A 13,841-nucleotide genomic window follows, 5' to 3' on the forward strand; every position below is an offset into this window, starting at 1 on the left:
CTGAAGGCTTGACAGGAGGTGGAAAATGTGTATCCGAACTGGTTAACTCATGTTATTGGCAAGTTACTACTGACTCCTCAGTTCCTTACCATGAAGACGTCTTTGTCGCGTTGCCTTACTGTCTTACTTACAAGGCAGCTAGCTTCACCCAGAGCAGGTGATCCAGGGAAAGTCAAAACTTCTATCCTCAGAAGTCACTCTCCATAAATATTCAGTTCAGTTCAGTCGCTCAGTTGTGTCCGACTCTTTGTGACCCCATGAATTGCAGCTCACCAGACCTCCCTGTCCATCACCAACTCCCGGAGTTCACTCAGACTCACGTCCATCGAGTCCATGATGCCATCCAGCCATCTCATCCTGGGTCGTCCCCTTCTCCTCCTGCCCCCAATCTCTCCCAGCATCAAAGTCTTTTCCAGTGAGTCAGCTCTTCGCATGAGGTGGCCAAAGTACTGGAGCTTCAGCTTTAGCATCATTCCTTCCAAAGAAATCCCAGGGCTGATCTCCTTCAGTATGGACTAGTTGGATCTCCTTGCAGTCCAAGGGACTCTCAAGAGTCTTCTCCAACACCACAGTTCAAATGCATGAATTCTTCAGTGCTCAGCCTTCTTCACAGTCCACTGTCAACTCTCTCCTGTGGTCATACATGACCACAGGAAAAACCATAGCCTTGACTAGACAGACCTTAGTCGGCAAAGTAATGTGTCTGCTCTTGAATATACTATCTAGGTTGGTCATAACTTTTCTTCCAAGGAGTAAGCGTCTTTTAATTTCATGGTTGCAGTCACCATCTGCAGTGACTTTGGAGCCCCCAAAAATAAAGTCTGACACTGTTTCTACTGTTTCCCCATCTATTTGCCATGAAGTGATGGGACTGGATGCCATGATCTTCGTTTTCTAAATGTTGAGCTTTAAGCCAGCCTTTTTACTCTGCTCTTTCACTTTCATCAAGAGGCTTTTAGTTCCTCTTCACTTTCTGCCATAAGGGTCGTGTCATCTGCATGTCTGAGGTTATTGATATTTCTCCCAGCAGTCTTGATTCCAGCTTGTGCTTCTTCCAGCCCACTGTTTCTCATGATGTACTCTGCATAGAAGTTAAATAAGCAGGGTGACAATATACAGCCTTGACATACTCCTTTTCCTATTTGGAACCAGTCTATTGTTCCATGTCCAGTTCTAACTGTTGCTTCCTGACCTGCATACAGATGTCTCAAGGGGCAGGTGAGGTGGTCTGGTATTCCCATCTCTTTCAGAATTTTTCACAGTTTATTGTGATCCACACAGTTAAAGGCTTTGGCATAGTCAATAAAGCAGAAATAGATGTTTTTCTGGAACTCTCTTGCTTTTTCCATGATCCAGTGGATGTTGGCAATTTGATCTCTGGTCCCTCTGCCTTTTCTAAAACCAGCTTCATAAATATTAGGTTAGTGCAAAAGTAATTGTGGTTTTACATTGTTGAAATTTGCTGTTTAACTTCAGATACGCAGATGGCACCACCCTAATGGCAGAAAGTGAAGAGGAAATAGAGCCTCTGTGATGAAGGTGAAAGAGGAGAGTGAAAAAGCCAGCTTAAAACTCAGCATTCAAAAAATTAAGATCATGGCATCCAGTCCCATAACCTCGTGACAAATAGATGGGGAAACAAGGGAAACAGTGACAGACTTTATTTCTTGGGCTCCAAAATCACTGCAAATGGTGACTGCAGCCATGAAATTAAAAGATGCTTGCTTCTTGGAAGGAAAGCTATGACCAAACTAGGCAGCATATTATAAAGCAGAGACATCACTTTGCCAACAAAGGTCTGTATGGTCAAAGCTGTGGTTTTTCCAATAGTCATGTATGGGTGTGAGAGTTGGACCATAAAGAAGGCAGAGCACTGGAGAATTGATGCTTTGAACTGTGATGTTGGAGAAGATACTTGAGAGTCCCTTTGACTGCAAGAAGATCAAACCAGTCAATCCTAATGGAAGTCAACTCTGAATATTCATTAGAAGGACTGATGCTAAAGCTGAAGCTCTAGTACTTTGGCCATCTGATGTAAAGAGCCATCTCATTGGAAAAGACCCTGATCCTGAGAAAGATTGAGGACAGATGGAGAAGGGGGCGACGTGATGAGATGGTTGGATGGCATCATTGACTAAATGAACATGAGTTTGAGCAAACTCGGGAAGATAGTGAAGAACAGGGAAGCCTGGTGTGCTGCAGTCCTTGGGATTGCAAAGAGTCAGACGTGACTGAGGAACTGAACAACAACAAATCGAGATAAATTCTTAAATGTTGTTATGTTATACATCATTTCAATGTGCATGTCTTGCTTTATGTTGCTTGCTGAAGACTTACTGTGCTGCACTGTGGTCAGTCGCTCCGTCATGCTCAACTCTTTTGACCCCATGGACTGTAGCCAGCCAGACTCCTGTGTCCATGGGGATTCTCCAGGCAAGAATACTGGAGTTGGCTGCCATGTCCTCCTCCAGGAATCTTCCCAACCTAGGGATCAATCCCAGGTCTCCTGCCTTGCAGGTGGAATCTTTACTAATTGAACCCCAGGGAAAACCCAAGAATACTGAAGTTTGGTATCCTATCCCTTCTCCAGGGGATCTTCCCAACTGAGGACTCGAACCGGGATCTCCTGCATTGCAGGCAGATTCTTTACCAGCTGAGCTTCCAGAGAAGCCTGATGACTTATTACTTGCTGTTTAGCGTAATTTTAAGTGTTGCCTTTAGTTGATATTAATGGAGCTTCTGAGTATTCAAAGTTGGGTATTGGTATACTTCTTTACCACCATTCACTTTCCTTGTCTTTGTGATCTGTGTCCTGCTGCTCCTTTATTTATATTTTGGCAGTATTTCTTGTGGGATTTTAGTTCCCCATGCAGGGATCAAACCTGACCCCCAGCAGTAACAGCACAGCGTGCTAACCACTGGACTGCCAGGGAGTTCCCTGTCCTGCTACTTTAGATCTTACAGTTATTCTGGAGTTCTGCTAAGCAAACTTAATTTTTTTTTAAGTTTTCTTTTACTAATACTGGGTTGTAACGTCCTCTATCCTAGTGGATTTTTAATTCATGTGCTTTATATCCTATAGAAATTCTTTAACACTTTGGTTAACTCAGCTCTTTTGCTTTCCAGATGGCATAGATAATGTCCTTTTTATTATTGTTTCTTCTGTGGCGTTTCCAAGGAAGTCAAGGTAAAGTGGTATACTCAGTCAGCTTGCTTAAAGGGGAAGCCTGTGGTTCTGAGCCTGCACTTTCATTAAGTTTGACTCATTGTTATACAGTCTTGTCTACCTCCTGGGGAGAAAAGACTTTCCCCTGTGTACTGTCTTGTGTTTACTTAGAAAAGACTGTTTTTTAAGTTAACAGGTAGATTGTACCATAAATCCAGTGTTGGAGATTCCATGTTTGTTTACCTGCTGCCTTTTTAAGGAATAATCTGGCTATCAGGAGCTAGCTCTGTCTTATTTAAGAATTAGGAAATGGATTAGTCAGGATGTATTTAAGTGTTTTTCAACTAGAGTACTGAGTTCTCCCTGTAGCTGGTTAATGCGACTGGTCCTTTAGTTTATGGTGGTTGGGCATTTTTTGTTTGAATGAGGATGAATTTTATTGTTTTCCTTACATCTGTAGTTAAGGAATAGTGTTTTCTCAGCAGAGAGAAAGGTGTATACATGAGAAAAGTTGTATAAATAATAATATCAGTATAGGAGACAGTATATTTGAACCTGGGCTTCCTTAGGCTCAGTGGTAAAGAACCCGCCTGCCAATAGAGGAGACACAGGTTTGATCCCTGGGTCAGGAAGATCCCCTGGAGAAGAAAGTGGGACTCTAGTATTCTTGCCTGGGAAATCCCTTGGATTAAAGGATCCTGGTGGGCTACAGTCCACGGGGTTTCAAAAGTGTCAAGCTGCTAAGTTGCTGCTGCTAAGTCGCTTCAGTCGTGTCCAGCTCTGGGCAACCCCATAGACGGCAGGCTATCAGGCTCCGCCGTCCCTGGGATTTTCCAAGCAAGAACAGTGGAGTAGGTTGCCATTTCCTTCTCCAGTGCATGAAAGTGAAAAGTGAAAGTGAAGTCACTCAGTAGTGTCTGACTCTTCGTGACCCCATGGACTGCAGCCTACCAGGCTCCTCCGTCCATGGGATTTTCCAGGCAAGAGTACTGGAGTGGGTTGCAATTGCCTTCCCCGAAAGAGTCAAGAGGACTTACAAATAAACAACAACAACAACAATATTTGAACCTATTTGCTCATAATTGGTCACTAATTCCTTGTCTCACAGACAGATCTTTAACCTTGGGGTTAGGAAGACTTGCAGTAAAGGACAGATGTATTGCACCCTAGTTCTTAACCTAAATTTGCTTGCAACTGAATCTAGGAGTAAACTTGTGTCTCGGTTTTTCCTTTGAGAAAATGAGATCGTTGTATTTAGTGGTCTTTTTGTTTTTTAAGTGAGGCTATAACTTTTATGAAGATAGTTTGAATATTCTCTTGCCTTAAAGTCATTATGATGAATGGTTATTTTGCAATGCAAAGAATAACGGAAGTTTTTTTGCACATTCCGCTAGTTTAGAATATGAAAAGGATAATGCTTTTCTCTGTATTGTATAATGTTGTATAACAAAAAGTTCTGACTTTTTAAAACAAAAAAACCAAACCAAACAAAATTTTTTTAACATTCTCTCCCATAAAAAATTTAAAAAACAACTATTTTAAGATCTTATTACAGTAGAAATGTTTAAACTCAAATTTTCAGCTGTTACGACAAAGTTACTTAAACATGCTCTTGGGATGGGGTGGGGGCCCTTTATATTCATTGTTGTTGTTCAGTTGCTAAGTCATGTCCAACTCTTTGTGACCCCATGGACTGGACTGCAGCACACCAGTCTCCTCTGTCTTCCAGTATGTCCCAGAGTTTGCTTAAATTCATGTGCATTGAGTCAGCGATGCTATCTAACAATCTCATCCTTTGCTGCTCCCTTCTTTTGCCTTCAGTCTTTCCCAGCATCACCATTTCCAGTGAGTCAGCTCTTCACATCAGGTGGCCAAATTATTGGAGCTTCAATATGAAAACATAATTTCTTTGGCCCTAGTACTCAGATTGTAGGAATTTAGTCTCCTTTTAATTCCTGCATGAGTGAAAGTCTCATTAGAATTATACTGTTCTTTAAGTTTTTAGAGAAAATTCCAAGAATTTGTGTTCACATGGGTAATTTCTAGAAATTCTTGAATGTTTTCTAAGGCAATGTTATTTTCAGTTTTTCCTTCTAAAATAATTAACATTATTAATTAACATTTGCTAATTAATTCAGTGGGTTGTAGCATATTTACATAAATTCAACTGTGTGAGCATGTCAAAGGAAAAAATATATTAATAGTAGAGAGGATTCTATTCATCATTTTTCTCAAGTGATCATATGCCCTGGAGTGATTGATCTTTAAAAAAGACGCAATGCTTCTTTATAAGTGGTTCAGAGCTTTTCAGATAAAATTAGCCTATGTGTGTTCTCTGTTTACTCATTGGCTTTAGTGCCCAGGTCTTTCTTAAATCTTGAGTCCCTTGTCTGATACTTTACTCTTTCCAAAAAAAAAAAAAAAAAATTAGCTTTAATTCACAAGTTTAATTCCTCCTCCTATTTAGCACATTGATAGTCAAATTCTTTGTACTCAGAGAATATAAACTACTGTTGGTGGTTGTGATTGTTGTTCCGACTTTTGCAACCCCGTGGTCTATAACCCCACCAGGCTCCTCTGTCCATGGGATTTTCCAGACAGGAATACTGGCGTGGGTTGCCATTTCCTTCTCCAGGGGATCTTCCTAACTTAGGGATAGCACTCCAGTCTCAGGCAGAGTCACTGAAAGATACAGTTATAATGTAAATCAGTGCCAGTAAAGTGATATAGTACATTCCAAAAGCTGAAAGAGTTTCTAGATTGTTTGCAGACATATTTTATTTTTCGATAATGTGTTTTAAAGAAATCCTCCCAATATTACTTCTTTTTTATGTAGTTTTACACTAGTGCAAAGTTTATACTTCTCATCATTCACAAGGGATGTTCCATGGTTAATAATCACAAAACACTGTAGTAACTTATAAATGCCTTTTTTTCCCCTGAAGATTTTATGTTATTAAACCTATGATTTTCCCAGTTGTTTACTTATTTTGTGACTGTTGATCTACTGTGTTCCCTGAAACAACTCAGTGGGCATATTTGATGTCAGGATTGTAATAGATACTTTACAAACAAATTCATTTACTAAAATATGTATGTATAGTATCTGTGCACATATATCTATGCATAGATATACATGTATTTGTGTTAGGGCATATCTCCCTTTTTATATGTGGTTCCAGGCACACTGCTATGCGGTATTGAAAACTCAAAAGGTGAGAGATAGAATGGCTTTTCTGGAGAATTGCAAACATTTCATATGGTTGTTTTTGAGTATTAAACATTATAAACTATTTTTCTTTTAATATTAGTGAAGAAAGCAGCATGTCATCATATGATTAAATATTATTAAAACTTAGATTCATCTTATTCTCTGGGAACAAATGAGGAGGGAAAAAAGATAAAATTGTCAGCAACTACCAGTTTGTTTGCTATGGACAAGAATATCTAGAAATCACAAAAGGCTGTTATTTTATGTGGAGTTATGCTTCAGCTCTGGGGAAATCTAGGAAACATCTTAGCAAAAACTGTTTCCCAACTTGACTTACTAAATCTGCATAATTTCATAGATAACATTTTCAGTCTGATCCTTTTAGGAATACTAAAAATGTGTTTGCTTATCTGTTAACATGGAATTTATACCTATTTTATTGCTTATTTCCTCCACCTTCAACATTTCCCTGAACTCTATTTTAATCTTTACCTTGGTATAAATGCTCCAAGTGGAAAGAGATGTGAAAATTAATTCTAGCTGATTGAAACATAGCTTAAATTTATTCTTATTAATACCTAAGTCTCATCTCAAAGAACATTAACAAAACATGGAAACCACCCACAGATTTTTTCTAAAATGCCCTTGTTTTATATTATTTTACTGTTTATCTTATCAAAAACATTTCTCTAACTGAAGAGAGGCAAAGCTTTAATCTTTTGTTCATTCTTACTCTACTTTGATAGATGTCAGCCAGAGTTGGACATTAGATAAACGGTTGTAGAATTTGTATTTTTTAACTTGTATCTAAATTAGAGGAAGTTGATAATAGTATTATTTTCAGTGTTTTCTTCGGCCCTTATCAGAAGTAGAATAGTATTACTTTTTTTTTTTTAATGCACCAAGAGTTCTTGTCATAAATATGCTTCTCTGTTGAAACTTTAGTTTTGCCCCTCACCAAAAGGTTATTCAAGAAAATAATGATCATTTGTATGCTTTTAATTTTCAGTCCCATCTTCCAGTTTTACAAAATGTTTTGTGGAAATTTTGTTAATAAATTTTAGTTTTTTTAATGTAAATTAGTTGTTTTTGCAAACTCATTGGAAAGTGATGTTTTTAACAAATGATTATAAAACTGACTCATACTCTTTGTACAACTATCTGTAAGGAAGTCCTCTTTATAAGTGCTTTTAAGTGCATATGTATGAGAATTTTTATACATAATACAAATTTTTATATGTAATAACATACTTTTTATACACAATATTATTTTATACTTAATTTTTATATATACTACAGTTTTTAAACATAATACAGCATTTTTGACCACAAAATCAGAGGTGAAAACATTGTTTTCAATGTTGTGAAAACAAGTGCTCTCTCCACAGTACAAGTTTCTTTCAAAAAGCGATTTCTTTTCTCTATAAAGTATTTTTGTTTGGGGTTGTTTGTTTTATTTTTGCTAGGCAGCATGCTTTTAACACGCAGCCAGTTTTCCTTCCAGGAAAGATCTGCATTTTATTGGAAAACACCTGAATCATTTTTCTTTCATTTAAAACATCATAACAGCACCTTAGTTCACCAACTCAACTGAATTTATTAATTCCATCCAACTGGGCCCAAATACCTGCTGCTGCTGCTAAGTCGCTTCAGTCGGGTCCAACTCTGTGCGACCCCATAGACGGCAGCCCACCAGGCTCCCCCATCTGTGGGATTCTCCAGGCAAGAACACTGGAGTCGGTTGCCATTTCCTTCTCCAACACAGGAAAGTGAAAAGTGAAGGTGAAGTCGCCCAGTCGTGTCCGACTCTTAGCAACCCCATGGACTGCAGCCTACCAGGCTCCTCCATCCATGGGATTTTCCAGGCAAGAGTACTGGAGTGGGTACCATTGCCTTCTCCCCCAAATACCTACATTATTTTAAAATAAGCTGAGAGTGAATAAACGTGATGGTACTCTTGTAACTGCTGTTACTGATCTCCCTCTCTTTCCTTAGGACTCCTGGGTTACTGGTAGTGATATGACATGCTATGCTCACTTTATGGACAAAGTGAAGATATTAATATCATTTTATATGTTAAATATGTTCTAAATTTCATTTTTTATAAATATCTGTATGTAAAAGTTATAAGATTTTCCTTCCTTTTTAAGATTTAATCAGTCTCTAAATTTGGAAGATCCCCTGGAGGAGGGAGTGGCTGCCCACCCCTGTATTCTTGCCTGGAGAATTCCGTGGACTAGGAGCCTGGCAGGCTGCAGTCCTGAAGTAGCAAAGGTTTGTCTAAGTTTGTCATTGCTTTTCTTCCAAGGAGCAGACATCTTTTAATTTCTTGGCGGCAGTGTTCTTAGAGCCCAGGAACATAAAATCTCTTTTCCCTCTTGGACATAGCTGAGCAACTAACACTTTCACTCATTCCATTGTATGTATATACCATATTTTGATTATCCATTTATCTATCATTGGACACGTGGGCAGCTTCCATGTTTCGTCAGTTGTGAATAATGCTACTGTAAACAAGAATATGTTCTTTTCCTATATACCCAGTTCTTTATATATATACCCAGTGATGGAATGACTACGCCATATGGTAACTAGAGGAACTGCCATACTATTTTCCACTGCCTGCAGTACCATTTTACATTTTCAACTAGCAGTAGTAAGGGCTCCCATATCTCCACATTGTCTTAAACACTTGTTTTCTGTTTTATTGTTTTTGTTTTTAATACAGCAGTCAACCTAATGGGTATGGTATCTCACTGTAGTCTTGATTTGAATTTTCCTAATAATTAGAGGTACTGAGCATCTTTAATGAGCTTATTTGTATATCTGTACTGGAGAAATGTTCATTCAAATCCTTTGCCCATTTTTGAATTAGGTTATTTTTTTGTTGCTGAGTTTTAAGAGTCTTATATGTATTAACTTTCATATATATATTTTTTAATCTCTTATCAGATATTTGCAAAGTAATTTGCAAATATTTTCTCCCATTCTGTGGCTTGCCTTTACACTGTTAATAATTTCTTTTAATAAACAAAGTTTAAATTTTTCATGAAGCCAAATATATCTTTCTTTCCTTTTGCCTGTGCTGTTGGCATCATATCCAGGCAGATAGTGTAAAATTAAATGCCATAAAGTTTTTGTCGTCGTTCAGTCACTCAGTCGTGTCCAACTCTTTGCATCCCAATGAACTTTAGCATACTAGGCTTCCCTGTCCTTCGCCATCTCCTAGAGCTTGCTTAAACTCATGTCCATTGAGATAGTAATACCACCCAACCATCTCGTCCTCTGTAATCCCCTTCTCCTCCTGCCTTCAATCTTTCCCAGAATCAGTCTTTTCTAATGAGTTGACTCTTCGCACCAAAGTACTGGAGCTTCAGCTTCAGCATCAGTCCTTGTAATGAACATGCAGGGTTGATTTCCTTTAGGATGGACTGGTTGAATCTCCTTGCAGTCCAAGGGACTCTCAGGAATTTCTACAACACCACAGTTCAAAAGCATCAATTCTTTGGCATCCAGCCTTCTTTATGGTCCAACTCTCACAGCTATACATGTCTATTGGAAAAACCATAGATTTGACTATACGGATCTTTGTTGGCAAATTAATGTCTTTGCTTTTTAATAAGCTGTCTAAGTTTGTCATTGCTTTTCTTCCAAGGAGCAGACGTCTTTTAATTTCTTGGCCGCAGTGTTCTTAGAGCCCAGGAAAATAAAATCTCTTTTCCCTCTTCTATTTCCTGTGAAGAGATGGGATCAGATGCCATGATCTTAGTTTTCTGAATGTTGAGTTTTAGCGAGCTTTTTCGCTCACTTCTTCAACCCTCATGAAGACGCTCTTTAGTTCTTCTTCCCTTTCTGCCGTTTAGAATGATGGGGGTTTCCCTCACAGCTCAGTCGGTAAAGAATCTGCCTGCAATGCAGGAGACCTGGGTTCGATTCCTGGGTCTGGAAGATCCCCTGGAGAAGGAAATGGCAATCCACTCCAGTATTCTTGCCTGGAAAATCCCATGGACAGAGGAGCCTGGCAGGCTATAATCCATGCGGTCACAAGAGTCGGACACAACTTAGCAACTAAACCACCACCATCATCTGCCTATCTGAGGTGGTTGATATTTCTTCATGCGGTTTTAAATCCAGCTTGTGATTCATCCAGCCTGGCATTTCCTATTATGTACTCTGTATGTAAGTTAAATAAACAGGGTGACAGTGTACAGCCTGTCAAATTCCTGTCCCAGTTTTCAACCAGGTGTTTCACCTAAGATTTAAACTGCCATTTCGTGACTCACATACAGGTTTCTCAGGAGACAGGTAAGGCGGTTTGATATTCCCGTTTCTAAGAATTTTCCAGTTTGTTGTGATCTACACAGTCAAAGGCTTTAGTGTATTAAATGAAGCAGAAGTAGATGTTTTTCTGAAATTCCCTTGCTTTTTCCCATGATCCAACGAATGTTTGCATATTGATCTCTGGCTCCTCTGCCTTTGTTACACCCAGCTTGTACATCTGGAAGTTCTTGGTTCTCCTGCTGTTGAAGCTTTAACTTGAAGGATCTTGAGCATTATCTTGCTAGTATGCAAAATGAGTGCAATTGTACAGTAGTTCATACATTCTTTGGCACTGTGCTTCTTTAGGATTAAAATGAACTTTGGCCACTCCTGTTTTCCAGTCCTGTGAGTTTTCCAAATTTACTGATATATTGAGTGCAGCACTTTTAACAGCATTGTCTTTCAGGATTTTAAATAGCTCAACTGGAATGCCATATCCTCCACTAGCTTTGTTCATAATAATGCTTCCTAAGGCCCACTTGACTTTACACTCCAGGATGTCTGACTGTAAATGACTGACTACACTATGCCTCTTGAGAAACCCATATGCAGGTCAGGAAGCAACAGTTAGAACTGGACATGGAACAACAGACTGGTTCCAAATAGGAAAAGGAGTACATCAAGGCTGTATGTTGTCACCCTGCTTATTTATCTTACATGCAGAATACATCATGAGAAACGCTGGGCTGGAGGAAGCACAAGCTGGAATCAAGATTGCTGGGAGAAATATCAATAATCTCAGATATGCAGATGACACCACCCTTATGGCAGAAAGTGAAGAGGAACTAAAAAGCCTCTTGATGAAAGTGAGAGACGAGAGTGAAAAAGTTGGCTTAAAGCTCCATATTCAGAAAACTAAGATCATGGCATCTGGTCCCATCACTTCATGGGATATAGATGGGGAAACAGTGGAAACAGTGTCAGACTTTATTTTGGGGGGCTCCAAAATCACTGCAGATGGTGACTGCAGCCATGAAATTAAAAGACGTTTATTCCTTGGAAGGAAAATTATGACCAACCTAGACAGTATATTAAAAAGCAGAGACATTACTTTGTCAACAAAGGTCCGTCTAGTCAAGGCTATGGTTTTTCCAGTAGTCATGTATGGATGTGAGAGTTGGATTGTGAAGAAAGCTGAGTGCTGAAGAATTGATGCTTTTGAACTGTGGTGTTGGAGAAGACTCTTGAGAGTCCCTTGGACTGCAAGGAGATCCAACCAGTCCATCCTAAAGGAGATCAGTCCTGGGTGTTCTTTGGAAGGAATGATGTTGAAGCTGAGACTCCAATACTTTGGGTATCAGATGTGAAGAACTGACTCATTGGAAAAGACCGTGATGCTGGGAGGGATTGGGGGCAGGAGGAGAAGGGGAGGACAGAGGATGAGATGGCTGGATGGTATCACCAACTCGATGGACATGAGTTTGAGTGAACTCTGGGAGTTGGTGATGGACTGGGAGGCCTGGCACACTGCGATTCATGGGGTCACAAAGAGTTGGACATGACTGAGCGACAGAACTGAAGACCTTCTTTGTATAGTTCTTCTGTTTATTCTTAACAACTCTTCTTAATCTCTTCCTCTTCTGTTAGGTCCTTACTGTTTCTGTCCTTTATTGTGACCTTACTTGCATGAAATATTTCCTTGGTACTGTTAGGTAAAAGACGACCAGGACACCCAAAGAGTGTCTAACAGGCTTTTAATGCTGAAGCACTCCCAGGCGGGATTCCCAGACCCGAACGAGGCAGGTTGAGGAAGTCGGCTCCCGGACCCTGTTGGGGGTGGTTTTTATACGTTTGTTGCGAGGGATGGTCAGGCTAGATGGACGGGGGTTCGGATAGGTCGCCAGGCCGAGGCGTCGGGGACTGACAGGTCCTTCTACTTGGCTGGAATGGGGCGGCTTTAGCTGGCGAAGTGTGCTATCATTGGTCCCCGGGATCTGTGAGGCTCCTTCAGTTAGGGACTTCCCCTGCCAGCGGGAGGGAGAGGAGGGGCGGCCCATCAAGGCCCCCCTGGTCCGGCCTTACATTTTGACCCTTTCAATAGGATAAGGGGCGCTGTTATCGTTTCTGGCTGCTTCGTGCTGAACTGGGCCGTCGCTGGGGCTGAGGGTCGTGGCCGGATCCCGGTGACCTTTAGGGGGCCTCAGGGTCTCTGAACGGGAGCTTAGAGTATGCGGCTACCATCAACATCTGTCCAGTAGCCATCTCGGTCAGCTCCCTGACCCTCCGAAGGATGATCTGAAAAACACAAGGTCTTATCGACGGGATGAGGAACAAGGCTTCGAGGGGTCCGAGAAGTGGGAGAAGCCATTTTGCCCAAGACGACTTTCAGGATCCCGAGAAATCGACACAGTCTGACTCGGCCTGTCCAAGTCTGATGCTCTCTCTCAGCTCTCCGACCTTGTTCTGGACTATCCCTGAGGCATTAATGAAAAAACAAACAGTCTTCCCTTAGGAATTGACAGCTTCCCCCTTTTTCAGCCGTTTGCAGGTCTGTCGCCTTTTACCTAACAGGTACCTCCAGTTTTCTTGAGGTGGTTTTCCTCTATTTCTTTGCATGGTTCACTTAAGAAGGCTTTCTTAGCAAACTGCAATAGGTAGGCATTCCCTTCTCCAGGGCATTTTTTGACCCAGGAATCGAACCCAGGTCTCCTGCATTGCAAGCAGATTCTTTACCTTCTGAGCTGCTAGAGAATTCCACTTTCATGTAAAAACCCATCCGTTTCGTCCCCAAAATTGTCATTCCCAAACTCCCTAACATCATTTAAAGGAAAGATACTGAGTGACTAGTTTCCCACTTTAGCCCACTAACTTTTTCTCTTTAATATAATGCCTGGACGGAGAAGGCAGTGGCAACTCACTCCAGTACTTTTGCCTGGCAAATCCCATGGACGGAGGAGCCTGGTGGGCTGCAGTCCATGGGGTCACTAAGAGTCAAGCATGACTGAGCGACTTAACTTTCACTTTTCACTTTTATGCACTGGAGAAGGAAATGGCAACCCACTCCAGTGTTCTTGCCAGGAGAATCCCAGGAACGAGGGAGCCTGGTGGGCTGCCATCTATGGGGTTGCACGGAGTCGGACATGACTGAAGCGAGTTAGCAGTAGCAGCATAATGCCTGGAAGAATCAAAAGTTGTCTATACCCT

The 13,841-nt window shown here is 40.6% G+C and overlaps 1 protein-coding gene across 29 annotated transcripts in view; it reads left to right on the forward strand.

Annotated features, from left to right (window-relative positions):
• Positions 1–13,841, forward strand: part of ORC4 (origin recognition complex subunit 4) — a 95,809-nt gene that overhangs the window by 16,823 nt on the left and 65,145 nt on the right. For 14 of the 29 annotated variants that reach the window (XR_009599349.1, XR_009599350.1, XR_009599352.1 and 11 more), the window contains exon 2: positions 1,477–3,187. The exons of 12 other annotated variants lie outside the window; for them this stretch is intronic. Coding sequence is in view for 9 of the 17 variants with exons in the window: in XM_060410035.1 (XP_060266018.1) it covers positions 3,063–3,187 (125 nt within the window). In the remaining 8 variants the exon portion in view is untranslated. Of the gene's footprint in view, positions 1–1,476; positions 8,652–13,841 lie in introns of all 29 variants that reach the window. 3 more of the 29 variants (XM_060410047.1, XM_060410040.1, XM_060410049.1) reach the window with 1 other exon arrangement.

This window comes from Ovis aries, chromosome 2 (assembly GCF_016772045.2).
Source record: "Ovis aries strain OAR_USU_Benz2616 breed Rambouillet chromosome 2, ARS-UI_Ramb_v3.0, whole genome shotgun sequence".
NCBI classification, from domain to species: Eukaryota; Metazoa; Chordata; class Mammalia; order Artiodactyla; family Bovidae; genus Ovis; species Ovis aries.